Source organism: Littorina saxatilis, linkage group LG1, assembly GCF_037325665.1.
Source record: "Littorina saxatilis isolate snail1 linkage group LG1, US_GU_Lsax_2.0, whole genome shotgun sequence".
Taxonomy (NCBI): Eukaryota; Metazoa; Mollusca; class Gastropoda; order Littorinimorpha; family Littorinidae; genus Littorina; species Littorina saxatilis.
The window spans coordinates 108,447,138-108,461,210 of record NC_090245.1 but is presented as its reverse complement, the minus strand read 5'-3'; the positions used below and the strand labels follow the sequence as shown (position 1 = coordinate 108,461,210).

General features: G+C 42.9%; 1 protein-coding gene across 1 annotated transcript in view; it reads left to right on the top strand.

Annotated features, from left to right (window-relative positions):
- Nucleotides 1-1,551: 1,551 nt before the first annotated feature.
- LOC138958163 (neuronal acetylcholine receptor subunit alpha-10-like) overlaps nucleotides 1,552-14,073 on the top strand; it is a 48,521-nt gene continuing 35,999 nt past the window's right edge. Inside the window, exons 1-3 of the mRNA XM_070329244.1 lie at nucleotides 1,552-1,556; nucleotides 1,949-1,980; nucleotides 2,253-2,578. Of these exons, the coding sequence (XP_070185345.1) occupies nucleotides 1,552-1,556; nucleotides 1,949-1,980; nucleotides 2,253-2,578 (363 nt within the window). The remainder of the gene's footprint in view (nucleotides 1,557-1,948; nucleotides 1,981-2,252; nucleotides 2,579-14,073) is intronic.

The following is a 14,073-nucleotide window of genomic DNA, read 5'->3' as shown; positions in this document are numbered from 1 at the left end:
TCCCACTCAACACAATTCCCACTCAACACAATTCCCACAACACAATTCCCACTCCAACACAATTCCCACTTAACACAATTCCCACTCAACACAATTCCCACTCAACACAATTCCCACTCAACACAATTCCCACTCAACACAATTCCCACTCAACACAATTCCCACTTAACACAATTCCCACTTAACACAATTCCCACTCAACACAATTCCCACTCAACACAATTCCCACTCAACACAATTCCCACTCAACACAATTCCCACTCAACACAATTCCCACTCAACACAATTCCCACTTAACACAATTCCCACTCAACACAATTCCCACTCAACACAATTCCCACTCAACACAATTCCCACTCTGCTGAGGAAGGAGCCGGACCATGGATTGTTAGCACGTGATTACGTAGACAGATCTTCTTATCCCGTGTAAAACGTGAATAGACCAGTTAGTGATTGTGATCAAGTTAATTTTCACAATAAGGAATGTAACTTTAATTTAGTTAATGTTCTTTGTAGAAAATTGACGGCCATTTTGTCTTCTTTTTTTCTGAAATAAATTCTTCGCTAACCGTGTCAACTATAAAGTGGTAAAAACACAACTTGTTCAGCATTGTTCGTCATATATTGTGACATGTAAGCAGTTACACATTCCCAGCATACTCAGCCCACGTAATTAGCATTCTACTTGGGTGTCCCCCTCCCCCTCCCCACGGAGAAAGGGTAGACGGATAATTTGGGCCCCCGGGGTTTGAAACGTAGTGACGTGAAATGGGGAACCAATTGCTATGGAGCTGGCTGCTTTGAACCGCTGACCTCTTCCCGCGAGTCGCGACTCAGTGATTGCCCCTGACGGATCGCCTCCCCTTTCCCCGCCACTCACTCTTCTTTGTGGAGGAAATAAAAATCGAATTTTGACTGCGGGGCTGCGATTTTCAAGTCAGAATGTCTTTTGAAGGGATTTTTTCCCTTTCCCTTCGCAAGGTTTTGGAGGAAAAGATAAAGTGGAGAAGGGGTGTACTTCAGATGTGCCCTTGGTGCTCATTATACGCTGAAGTCAGAACTGCTATCGACCGGCACAGCTAAGTTTTGTAGACGGCTGCGGGAATGGCAGTTCATTCAGCTTCATTTCACGGCTCACCCTGCCTCTTGACCTTTTGGAGCCCCGACCTCTCCTTTGTTGCACTTACGGCATAGATATTTTGTGGGTCAGAAACTCGGGGTTGTCGTGTACTTTTTTCTGATGACTTTCCGGAAGTTGCATTTGGTATGCATTGATTTCAAAAATAAGGTAGTCAAAGAAGAAACCTTTCCTTGGGGCTGTCTTTTTCGGTAGGGAAAGCGGTCCTAATATAGACCGGCTCCTAATATGGACCATCTCCAGTTCTGACAAACCAACAGCGCCAGAGCGCTCAAAACAATTTCATATCAAACTCCTATAGTGGCAAGGCAATTTTCTATGTATATATCATTTATGACATCTGTTTACCAATTACTATCAAGCCAATTTTCATGTTCAGTTCGTGATCCCTAGTTGTTCCCTCGTCACGGAGGATGCCGTAAGTTTGTTGTTCATCTTGTCAAAATCATTGCGATCAATTTGAAGCCCCCCTTCAATGTTCCTTGTGTTGAAAGGAACAGATGTAGTACAGTGCTCAAAACAGCTGTGTTTACAGGCGTTGATTACAAGATGTGTCTGTTTGTTACTGACAGGTGTTTATACTTCTGACAAGTGCTGTTGGCAAGTATTGTTGGCTGGTGTTGCTCACAGGTGTTTCTTTGTGTGTTCCTGGTAGGGATAGGTGTTGAGACAAGTGTTTCTGTATGTTGCGGACAGGTGTATTCTGACACATGTCAGTGACTGTTGCTTGCAGGTGTTTCTGACAGGTGTTCATGACGGTTATTTGTGTGCATGTTGTTAACAGGCTAGGTGTTTGCGTACTGCTAACAGGTATGTTGTCTATTATGGACAGGTGTTGCAAGGTATGTGTGCGCTGACGGGTGTGTTGTGTGTTGACAGGTGTTGCTAACAGGTGTGTTGTGTGTTGACAGGTGTTGCTAACAGGTGTATTGTGTGTTGACAGGTGTTGCTAACAGATGTGTTGTGTGTTGACATGTGTGTTGACAGGTGTTGCTAACAGGTGTGTTGTGTGTTGACAGGTGTGTTGACAGGTGTTGCTAACAGGTGTTTTGTGTGTTGACAGGTGTGTTGTGTGTTGACAGGAGTTGCTGACAGGTGTGTTGTGTGTTGACAGGTGTTGCTGACGCAGAGAAGGTGATCCAGGTGGTGGACGTGGTACAGATGCCCAGCCACACGGATGACCCCTCCGTCTCCTACCCCCCTCCCGCCGCCGACCCCACCCCCCAGCCTGCCCCACAACTTGCCCGCGGGCACCTCCCCCACGGCACCCCCCTGCAGAAACCGCTCCGTCCTGTGGACCGTCTGGCCAGCCTGCCCGACGAGCAACGGCTCCTCAACTACGTCATGCGGGGCTACGAGAAGTCCGTCAGACCCGTTCGGAACGCCACCACAGCCGTCGTCATCAGAATGGGTCTGACCCTCACACAGATATTTGACATGGTGAGTTGGTTGTCAGCTCTTTCGTCATCAGAATGGGTCTGACCCTCACACAGATATTTGACATGGTGAGTTGGTTGTCAGCTCTTTCGTTATCAGAGTGGGTCTGACCCTCACACAGATATTTGACATGGTGAGTTGGTTGTCAGCTCTTTCGTCATCAGAATGGGTCTGACCCTCACACAGATATTTGACATGGTGAGTTGGTTGTCAGCTCTTTCGTTATCAGAGTGGGTCTGACCCTCACACAGATATTTGACATGGTGAGTTGGTTGTCAGCTCTTTCGTTATCAGAGTGGGTCTGACCCTCACACAGATATTTGACATGGTGAGTTGGTTGTCAGCTCTTTCGTTATCAGAGTGGAACTTGCTTTAACATAAATATTTAAAATGATGAGTATGTTGTCGCCCCTATCGTTATCAAAATGGGTCTGACCCTTACACAGATAATAAAAATGTTGAGTGTGTTACCACCCCTGTCATCGAAATGGGTCTTACCCTCACACAGATATTTGACATGGTGAGTCGGATGCCAACCCTTTCTTTGTCAGAATGGGTCTTACCCTCACTCAACTGCTTGAGATGGCGAGTATTTGGTGTTGTGGCCCTTATCTTTATTATAATAGGTCTCCCCCGAAATCGGCGTATGGCTGCCTGAATGGCGGGGTAAAAACGGTTATACACGTACAAATCCGCTCGTGCAAAAACATGAGTGAACGTGGGAGTTTCAGCCCATGAGCGAAAAAGAAGAAGATAATGGGTCTGATTCTAACACAGACAATGAAATGGTGAGTGAGTTACCACCCCTGTCATCGAAATTGGTATGACCTTCACACAGGTAGATATTTAAATGGTGAGTGTGTTGTCACCCCTATTGTTGGAATGGGTCGAACTCCGACCTAGATAGGGTGAGTTTGCTGCTGCTATTCCCGCCCATTCACTCATTTTAACCCTGCGATCAGACTGTCAAGCCTTCCCCAGTGACTGAAGTGATGAGTGCTACCACACTGTTTCCTACCCTATCATCAGACATCCCCCTCCCTTACCAGTTATTTTACGCTGACCAGTCTGGTAGGTCGCAGACGATGACAAGAAAAATGTTCATTCAAAATGAACAGCGTCGATGCAATGTCCACCAAAGATTTATTTTGGGAAGTGTTAAAAGGTTAGGGTCAAAAGTCAATGAATTGCATGTTGTGCTGGATATATAAATTGTTTATTTCAGTCAATGCTTGCTATGAATTGATCAAACAGCCACAAGAAAAAACAAGTCGCGTAAGGCGAAATTACTACATTTAGTCAAGCTGTGGAACTCACAGAATGAAACTGAACGTAGTCCGCCGCTAGTGCAAAAGGCAGTGAAAGTGACGAGCCTGTTTGGCGCGGTAACGGTTGCGCTGTGCTTCATAACACGCTTTACTGTAGTCTGTACCTCTCTTCGTTTTAACTTTCTGAGCGTGTTTTTAATCCAAACATATCATATCTATATGTTTTTGGAATCAGGAACCGACAAGGAATAAGATGAAATAGTTTTTAAAACGATTTCGGAAATTTAATTTTGATCATAATTTTCAGAGCTTGTTTTTAATCCAAATATAACATATTTATATGTTTTTGGAATCAGAAAAGGATGAAGAATAAGATGAACGTAAATTTGGATCGTTTTATAATTTATTTATTTTTTTACAATTTTCAGATTTTTAATGACCAAAGTCATTAATTAATTTTTAAGCCACCAAACTGAAATGCAATAGGGAAGTCCGGCCTTCGTCGAAGATTGCTTGGCCAAAATTTCAATCAATTTGATTGAAAAATGAGGGTGTGACAGTGCAGCCTCAACTTGTACAAAAAAGCCGGATATGACGTCATAAAAGACGTTTATAAAAAAAAATAATAAAACGTCCTGGAATATCATTCCCAGGAAGTCTCATGTCAAATTTCATAAAGATCGGTCCAGTAGTTTAGTCTGAATCGTTCTACACACACACACACAGACAGACAGACACACACACACACACACACACACACACACACACACACACACACACACACACACACACACACACACACACACGCACATACACCAAGACCCTCGTCTCGATTCCCCCCTCTATGTTAAGACATTTAGTAAAAACTTTTTAATTAAAAAATAGAGCTTGTTTGAAACAGGTAGAAAGGAAGAGTTGATATTGCAATATCTGTACGTGGGAATGTGGTGAAAAAGAGTGCTAAAAGTAGTAAGTCGGCCTCAGATCCATTTCAAATATTTATTGCAGAAAAACAAAATACAAATTAAAAACAAAACCACAGAACCATTACCAGGTGTCATAGGAATGTTTGAAAACAATAGTTTTAATTTTACACTGTAAATACAGGAATCAGAATTAAACACCTCAAATTGGCACATGCATAATGAATCACCTGGAATTGCAACAGGGAGATACTGAAGTAATTGGAAACAAACACTTGAAATTGACAGAGAAACAATTGAAAATATATTACTGACATGAGCGTACAATATTTTAATGGAAGTGCATTTTTAGCACGAAGCATCCGCAGGAGGGTGCACTAACAATTACATAGTGCCACAAAATGTGTACGGACATTTCACAACCGTGCATTATTAGCACAGAACACATACATGGGGGCGCACAAAACATTATTGTACCATGATGATGATCGGGATTGTTGAAGATCTTTTCTTGTGCAAGGCGCCCCTGTATGACCGCAACTGATCCAACCGGCCGCATCTGAACAAACGACGTCGAAACGGCGCGAAACACGTCCTCTCGGTTGGTCTCGGATTGACTCGGCTCCTCTCGGTCTTTTTTTGTGTGTGTCTTTTTATATTTAGTCAAGTTTTGACTAAATATTTTAACATCGAGGGGGAATCGAAACGAGGGTCGTGGTGTATGTGCGTGTGTCTGTGTGTGTGTGTGTGTGTGTGTGTGTGTGTGTGTGTGTGTGTAGAGCGATTCAGACTAAACTACTGGACCGATCTTTATGAAATTTGACATGAGAGTTCCTGGGTATGAAATCCCCGAACGTTTTTTTCATTTTTTTGATAAATGTCTTTGATGACGTCATATCCGGCTTTTCGTGAAAGTTGAGGCGGCACTGTCACGCCCTCATTTTTCAACCAAATTGGTTGAAATTTTCGTCAAGTAATCTTCGACGAAGCCCGGGGTTCGGTATTGCATTTCAGCTTGGTGGCTTAAAAATTAATTAATGACTTTGGTCATTAAAAATCTGAAAATTGTAAAAAAAAATAAAAATTTATAAAACGATCCAAATTTACGTTTATCTTATTCTCCATCATTTGCTGATTCCAAAAACATATAAATATGTTATATTCGGATTAAAAACAAGCTCTAAAAATTAAATATATAAAAATTATTATCAAATTTTTTTCTCGAAATCAATTCAAAAACACTTTCATCTTATTCCTTGTCGGTTCCTGATTCCAAAAATATATAGATATGATATGTTTGGATTAAAAACACGCTCAGAAAGTTAAAACGAAGAGAGGTACAGAAAAGCGTGCTATCCTTCTTAGCGCAACGAATACCCCGCTCTTCTTGTCAATTCCACGGGCACTGCCTTTGCCACGGGCGGTGGAGTGACGATGCTACGAGTATACGGTCTTGCTGCGTTGCGTTGCGTTCAGTTTCATTCTGCGAGTTCGACAGCTACTTGACTAAATATTGTATTTTCGCCTTACGCGACTTGTTTTCTTTTACTTATGGTCGGAGTGGTATATTTATGTACATCTTAGATTAAAAAAACACACCAGGAAGCTGTGTTTAATCGTTTCGCGTATACATTTTTTTTCAGCTTTGAAATTGTTTTGGCTTGGAGAGTCCGCGCGCTTTGGCTTGGAGACTAATTCTCCACAGGCACGTTCTTCCCAACCACAGATACCAGCGTCGTCCGCGACGCTGGAATAAGGAGGTCGTATGCTGCTGATCTTTGGGCTATGCATGGTTGAGTGACTTTGCTGTCTCATTTACTTTCTTAAGCCAAAATGGATGACCTACTGATCACCGGTATGGAATGAGGAAGCTAACCGACCCTCGCTCATAATGAGCTGACTGACCTACTTACTGTCTTTGTTTTCCAAATAAACAGTGTCCCGCGGTTTCATATTTGATTTCGAATTTGGTGACGCATGCAAGGGCGGTGTGTGGAATAGACGAGGTTCGGAAATAACTCTCGAAAATAGTTTCTTACACCTCCACGTGTGTCAGACACACCCCTCGCTACTGACTGTCTATAACGTCACGTGTTTCAGACACACCCCTCGCTACTGACTGTCTATAACGTCACGTGGGAAAGTGTGAATCACTAAAAGCGAAATTATTCACTCTTTCACAACCCGTACAAACCCGACAGAGTAATTTTCGGAATGTTTCTATTTTAGCGCGTTTTTATCATTAGGATCCGTCGAAAACCAAAACAAACTATTTCCAAAATGAAAACACCCTTTAAAACAGTCAACCTTCAACAATGACACATTTTCCAGCTGGCGTAACTGGGACACAAAAATCCCCCGAAATCGGCGTATGCTGCCTAAATTAAATGGCGGGGTAAAAACGGTCATACACATAAACCCCACTCGTGACTGAAACACGTGACTGAAACACGTGACTGAAACACGTGACTGAAACACGTGACTAAAACACGTGACTGAAACACGTGACTGAAACACGTGACTGAAACACGTGACTGAAACACGTGACTGAAACACGTGACTGAAACACGAGTGTACGAGTTTGACCCCATGCACGCAGTGTACGAGTTGGACCCCATGCACGCAGTGTACGAGTTGGACCCCATGCACGCAGTGTACGAGTTGGACCCCATGCACGCAGTGTACGAGTTTGACCCCATGCACGCAGTGTACGAGTTTGACCCCATGCACGCAGCAGAAGAAGAGGAAGAAGAAGAGAAACATGACAATCTTCCGCCCGCCTTTTATCCAGCGTGAGGGATAGAGATGATGAAGAACCCAATGATTGGAGGAAATTGTGATGGTGCTTGATACGCCACTCGTTATTGGAGGGACAGAGATGATGAAGAACCCATTGATTGGAGGAAATTGTGATGGTGCTTGATACGCCACTCGTTATTGGAGGGACAGAGATGATGAAGAAGCCATTGATTGGAGGAAATTGTGATGGTGCTTGATACGCCACTCGTTATTGGAGGGACAGAGATGATGAAGAACCCATTGATTGGAGGAAATTGTCATGGTGCTTGATACGCCACTCGTTATTGGAGGGACAGAGATGATGAAGAACCCATTGATTGGAGGAAATTGTGATGGTGCTTGATACGCCACTCGTTATTGGAGGGACAGAGATGATGAAGAACCCATTGATTGGAGGAAATTGTCATGGTGCTTGATACGCCACTCGTTATTGGAGGGACAGAGATGATGAAGAACCCATTGATTGGAGGAAATTGTGATGGTGCTTGATACGCCACTCGTTATTGGAGGGACAGAGATGATGAAGAACCCATTGATTGGAGGAAATTGTCATGGTGCTTGATACGCCACTCGTTATTGGAGGGACAGAGATGATGAAGAACCCATTGATTGGAGGAAATTGTGATGGTGCTTGATACGCCACTCGTTATTGGAGGGACAGAGATGATGAAGAAGCCATTGATTGGAGGAAATTGTGATGGTGCTTGATACGCCACTCGTTATTGGAGGGACAGAGATGATGAAGAACCCATTGATTGGAGGAAATTGTGATGGTGCTTGATACGCCACTCGTTATTGGAGGGACAGAGATGATGAAGAACCCATTGATTGGAGGAAATTGTGATGGTGCTTGATACGCCACTCGTTATTGGAGGGATAGAGATGATGAAGAACCCAATGATTGGAGGAAATTGTGATGGTGCTTGATACGCCACTCGTTATTGTCTGCCACTCTCGCGGTGAACGGAAAAGATCGAATGTTCGTGAGACGGCAAGTGTTCTAAAAGTGCCTCTCACTTTTTATTCAAGCACGTGTTATTATGATGTGTCAGTGTATACAAACTAACGGTCTAGCGATGTTGTCATTTTGTTGTCATTTTGTTTTCTTTTTTGGATGGTACACTTTTTTAACCGTTTCTTTTTTTTTAAATGGGAGCGTTGGGAGAGCACTTTAGGTTTTGTTCTTCTTTATTCTTACCTTACTTTTTTATTTTTAGAAAACGGACATTTCCTTTTTTTGTTAATATAATTATATTTAAGTTTTCTGTAACGAAGTGATTTCTTTCTCTGATTAAACTTGCTGATACCTCGACAGGCAACGACATTCTAAAAGAGTTATATTGCTGAGGAAATACGAGTTCAAACATTGATGACTGTTTAACAGTGCTGCTTTGCCATTACAAACTAGGGGAGACATGTCTATTTTCGGTAATAACGCCCAACGTGTAACAACTCGGTGTGTGTGTGTGTGTGTGTGTGTGTGTGTGTGTGTGTGTGTGTGTGTGTGTGTGTGTGTTTTGCGTGCGGGCGTGCGTGCGTGTGTGTGTGTGTGTGTGTGTGTGTAGAATCATTCATTTATTTATTGTTAAGTTGGAGCTTTCATTAAAATCAAATGAGATATAGACAAGAAATGAGATTTTCCCTTTTGGTAGTTTTCGAAATGGTGTGAGCAGGGGTGTATCTGGAGCTCATAAGTTTGGTTTTTGCAGCCCTCGTAGAGTGCTGACACGTTCACTGTATAGCTTATGTGATGTACCGTACGTGACTCAATGTTCACTGTATAGCTTACGTGACGTACCGTACGTGACTCAATGTTCACTGTATAGCTTATGTGATGTACCGTACGTGACTCAATGTTCACTGTATAGCTTACGTGATGTACCGTACGTGACTCAATGTTCACTGTATAGCTTATGTGATGTACCGTACGTGACTCAATGTTCACTGTATAGCTTACGTGATGTACCGTACGTGACTCAATGTTCACTGTATAGCTTATGTGATGTACCGTACGTGACTCAATGTTCACTGTATAGCTTATGTGATGTACCGTACGTGACTCAATGTTCACTGTATAGCTTATGTGATGTACCGTACGTGACTCAATGTTCACTGTATAGCTTACGTGATGTACCGTACGTGACTCAATGTTCACTGTATAGCTTATGTGATGTACCGTACGTGACTCAATGTTCACTGTATAGCTTATGTGATGTACCGTACGTGACTCAATGTTCACTGTATAGCTTATGTGATGTACCGTACGTGACTCAATGTTCACTGTATAGCTTACGTGATGTACCGTACGTGACTCAATGTTCACTGTATAGCTTACGTGATGTACCGTACGTGACTCAATGTTCACTGTATAGCTTATGTGATGTACCGTACGTGACTCAATGTTCACTGTATAGCTTATGTGATGTACCGTACGTGACTCAATGTTCACTGTATAGCTTATGTGATGTACCGTACGTGACTCAATGTTCACTGTATAGCTTATGTGATGTACCGTACGTGACTCAATGTTCACTGTATAGCTTACGTGATGTACCGTACGTGACTCAATGTTCACTGTATAGCTTATGTGATGTACCGTACGTGACTCAATGTTCACTGTATAGCTTATGTGATGTACCGTACGTGACTCAATGTTCACTGTATAGCTTATGTGATGTACCGTACGTGACTCAATGTTCACTGTATAGCTTATGTGATGTACCGTACGTGACTCAATGTTCACTGTATAGCTTACGTGATGTACCGTACGTGACTCAATGTTCACTGTATAGCTTATGTGATGTACCGTACGTGACTCAATGTTCACTGTATAGCTTATGTGATGTACCGTACGTGACTCAATGTTCACTGTATAGCTTATGTGATGTACCGTACGTGACTCAATGTTCACTGTATAGCTTATGTGATGTACCGTACGTGACTCAATGTTCACTGTATAGCTTACGTGATGTACCGTACGTGACTCAATGTTCACTGTATAGCTTATGTGATGTACCGTACGTGACTCAATGTTCACTGTATAGCTTACGTGATGTACCGTACGTGACTCAATGTTCACTGTATAGCTTATGTGATGTACCGTACGTGACTCAATGTTCACTGTATAGCTTACGTGATGTACCGTACGTGACTCAATGTTCACTGTATAGCTTACGTGATGTACCGTACGTGACTCAATGTTCACTGTATAGCTTATGTGATGTACCGTACGTGACTCAATGTTCACTGTATAGCTTATGTGATGTACCGTACGTGACTCAATGTTCACTGTATAGCTTATGTGATGTACCGTACGTGACTCAATGTTCACTGTATAGCTTACGTGATGTACCGTACGTGACTCAATGTTCACTGTATAGCTTATGTGATGTACCGTACGTGACTCAATGTTCACTGTATAGCTTATGTGATGTACCGTACGTGACTCAATGTTCACTGTATAGCTTATGTGATGTACCGTACGTGACTCAATGTTCACTGTATAGCTTACGTGATGTACCGTACGTGACTCAATGTTCACTGTATAGCTTACGTGATGTACCGTACGTGACTCAATGTTCACTGTATAGCTTATGTGATGTACCGTACGTGACTCAATGTTCACTGTATAGCTTATGTGATGTACCGTACGTGACTCAATGTTCACTGTATAGCTTATGTGATGTACCGTACGTGACTCAATGTTCACTGTATAGCTTATGTGATGTACCGTACGTGACTCAATGTTCACTGTATAGCTTATGTGATGTACCGTACGTGACTCAATGTTCACTGTATAGCTTATGTGATGTACCGTACGTGACTCAATGTTCACTGTATAGCTTACGTGATGTACCGTACGTGACTCAATGTTCACTGTATAGCTTATGTGATGTACCGTACGTGACTCAATGTTCACTGTATAGCTTACGTGATGTACCGTACGTGACTCAATGTTCACTGTATAGCTTATGTGATGTACCGTACGTGACTCAATGTTCACTGTATAGCTTACGTGATGTACCGTACGTGACTCAATGTTCACTGTATAGCTTACGTGATGTACCGTACGTGACTCAATGTTCACTGTATAGCTTATGTGATGTACCGTACGTGACTCAATGTTCACTGTATAGCTTATGTGATGTACCGTACGTGACTCAATGTTCACTGTATAGCTTATGTGATGTACCGTACGTGACTCAATGTTCACTGTATAGCTTACGTGACGTACCGTACGTGACTCAATGTCTATGTCTTGTCTCAAAGGATAAGCTTGCATATATATCTAGCATAGTTTAGCTTAAAAAACGATTACATAGGGAAAACGAGTTAGCTACGTGTTGTTGTTTCTTTAGTTCCCATGAACAGTAACGAATAATATGTTCAGGGCATTCCAAGTGACGAATAATATGTTCAGGGCATTCCAAGTGACGAATAATATGTTCAGGGCATTCCAAGTGACGAATAATATGTTCAGGGCATTCCAAGTAACGAATAATATGTTCAGGGCATTCCAAGTGACGAATAATATGTTCAGGGCATTCCAAGTGATGAGGACCAAAGTCAACAACCTTTTCCTTTTAAAATAATGATGCGATTAAAACATCACCAAAAGGAAAATACAAAATTCAAGAAGAAAGCTCTATTTCATTGCTATAGAGCTCTAATCGTGAAAAGGAAGATGCAAAACAGCTTCACTGCTTTCTGGAATAAAGCTCTGTTTCATTAGTGGCAGATCTCTATTTCAGAAGCGGCGAAACCTTATTTCATGAGTTGGGATACAGCCATTTACGAAAAATAATCTGTCTATTTCCAGTAAGAGCATCTCACTGAAGTTGTTTTCTCAGCAAATAGCAATAACCGGCAGCGCAGGGTCTTTGATGTGTGTTGCGACCAGACCTCCGCTGTGTTCATCTCTTCCAGTCTTTGAAGAGTTATCAGGGTAAAGATGCGCCTAGGAGTTAGAGGCTTCAATGAAATCGATTAGCGCCTGAACGGTTACTGTCGCACACATGACGGTTACGTTGATTGTTTTCTTGGCACTGTGAAAACTGTTTTGGAAAAATAAGAAGTTTCTGGCGTCCATTGTTTTGAAAGAATATATTATGGTCTCTATGTGGAGCGCTCATCTCAACGCGTGCTTTGCTATTTTTTTCCGAACGGCAAACGAAGCAGCTTTTGGTCTTTCAAATACCTTGTCAATCGACGCTGATGATATACTGGTGCTAGACAAACAAAATGTCTGACGTATAAACAAAAGTAAGCAGAGCCTAACAAGCCACTTTTCCGATGCAGTTCATTATTTATAAATTCAATTCATAAAAAGGAAGCTAGTGGTACACAACATTTAGGGAAGCTCTCGCGTCTAAGAGTCAGAAGTCGAGTACCCTTATGGCACCGAAAACATGACAGCATACCACGTTACCCAGCGATGCCCAGCATATGGTGCGATTCACGCGGACTTGTGGCCAACCACAACGGAGATGCAGACAAAACTCTACAGTACCCTGGAAGACCCTGGAGGACAGATGCAATCATTGAGGAGACTGATGACGTCACGCAGAGCTGCCAACTGGTACCCTTTCAGCGTCGCGCACTACGTTTTACGACAAATTGCTACGCTGTTACGCCAAGCTTACAAATGCTACGCTCAAACAAATAATCACAAGCATGCAGCAGTTTCCTCCTTTTTGTGAGTCCATGTACTCACTTCTGATTGTCACTCCGTGTAGCGGTCAGATTGTGTGATTGTCACTCCGTGTAGCGGTCAGACTGTGTGATTGTCACTCCGTGTAGCGGTCAGACTGTGTGATTGTCACTCCGTGTAGCGGTCAGACTGTGTGATTGTCACTCCGTGTAGCGGTCAGACTGTGTGATTGTCACTCCGTGTAGCGGTCAGACTGTGTGATTGTCACTCCGTGTTGCGGTCAGAATGTGTGATTGTCACTCCGTGTAGCGGTCAGATTGTGTGATTGTCACTCCGTGTAGCGGTCAGACTGTGTGATTGTCACTCCGTGTAGCGGTCAGAATGTGTGATTGTCACTCCGTGTAGCGGTCAGACTGTGTGATTGTCACTCCGTGTAGCGGTCAGAATGTGTGATTGTCACTCCGTGTAGCGGTCAGACTGTGGGATTGTCACTCCGTGTAGCGGTCAGACTGTGTGATTGTCACTCCGTGTAGCGGTCAGACTGTGTGATTGTCACTCCGTGTAGCGGTCAGACTGTGTGATTGTCACTCCGTGTAGCGGTCAGAATGTGTGATTGTCACTCCGTGTAGCGGTCAGAATGTGTGATTGTCACTCCGTGTAGCGGTCAGAATGTGTGATTGTCACTCCGTGTAGCGGTCAGATTGTGTGATTGTCACTCCGTGTAGCGGTCAGAATGTGTGTCATAAAACATTGTGCACACTGTAAAGTAGCACTGCAGACGCTCTCTTGTGGCCATTATGTTGGGGTTTTTCCCTCTGAAATAACTTTTTTTAAATGTATATATAATCTTGCGGGAAT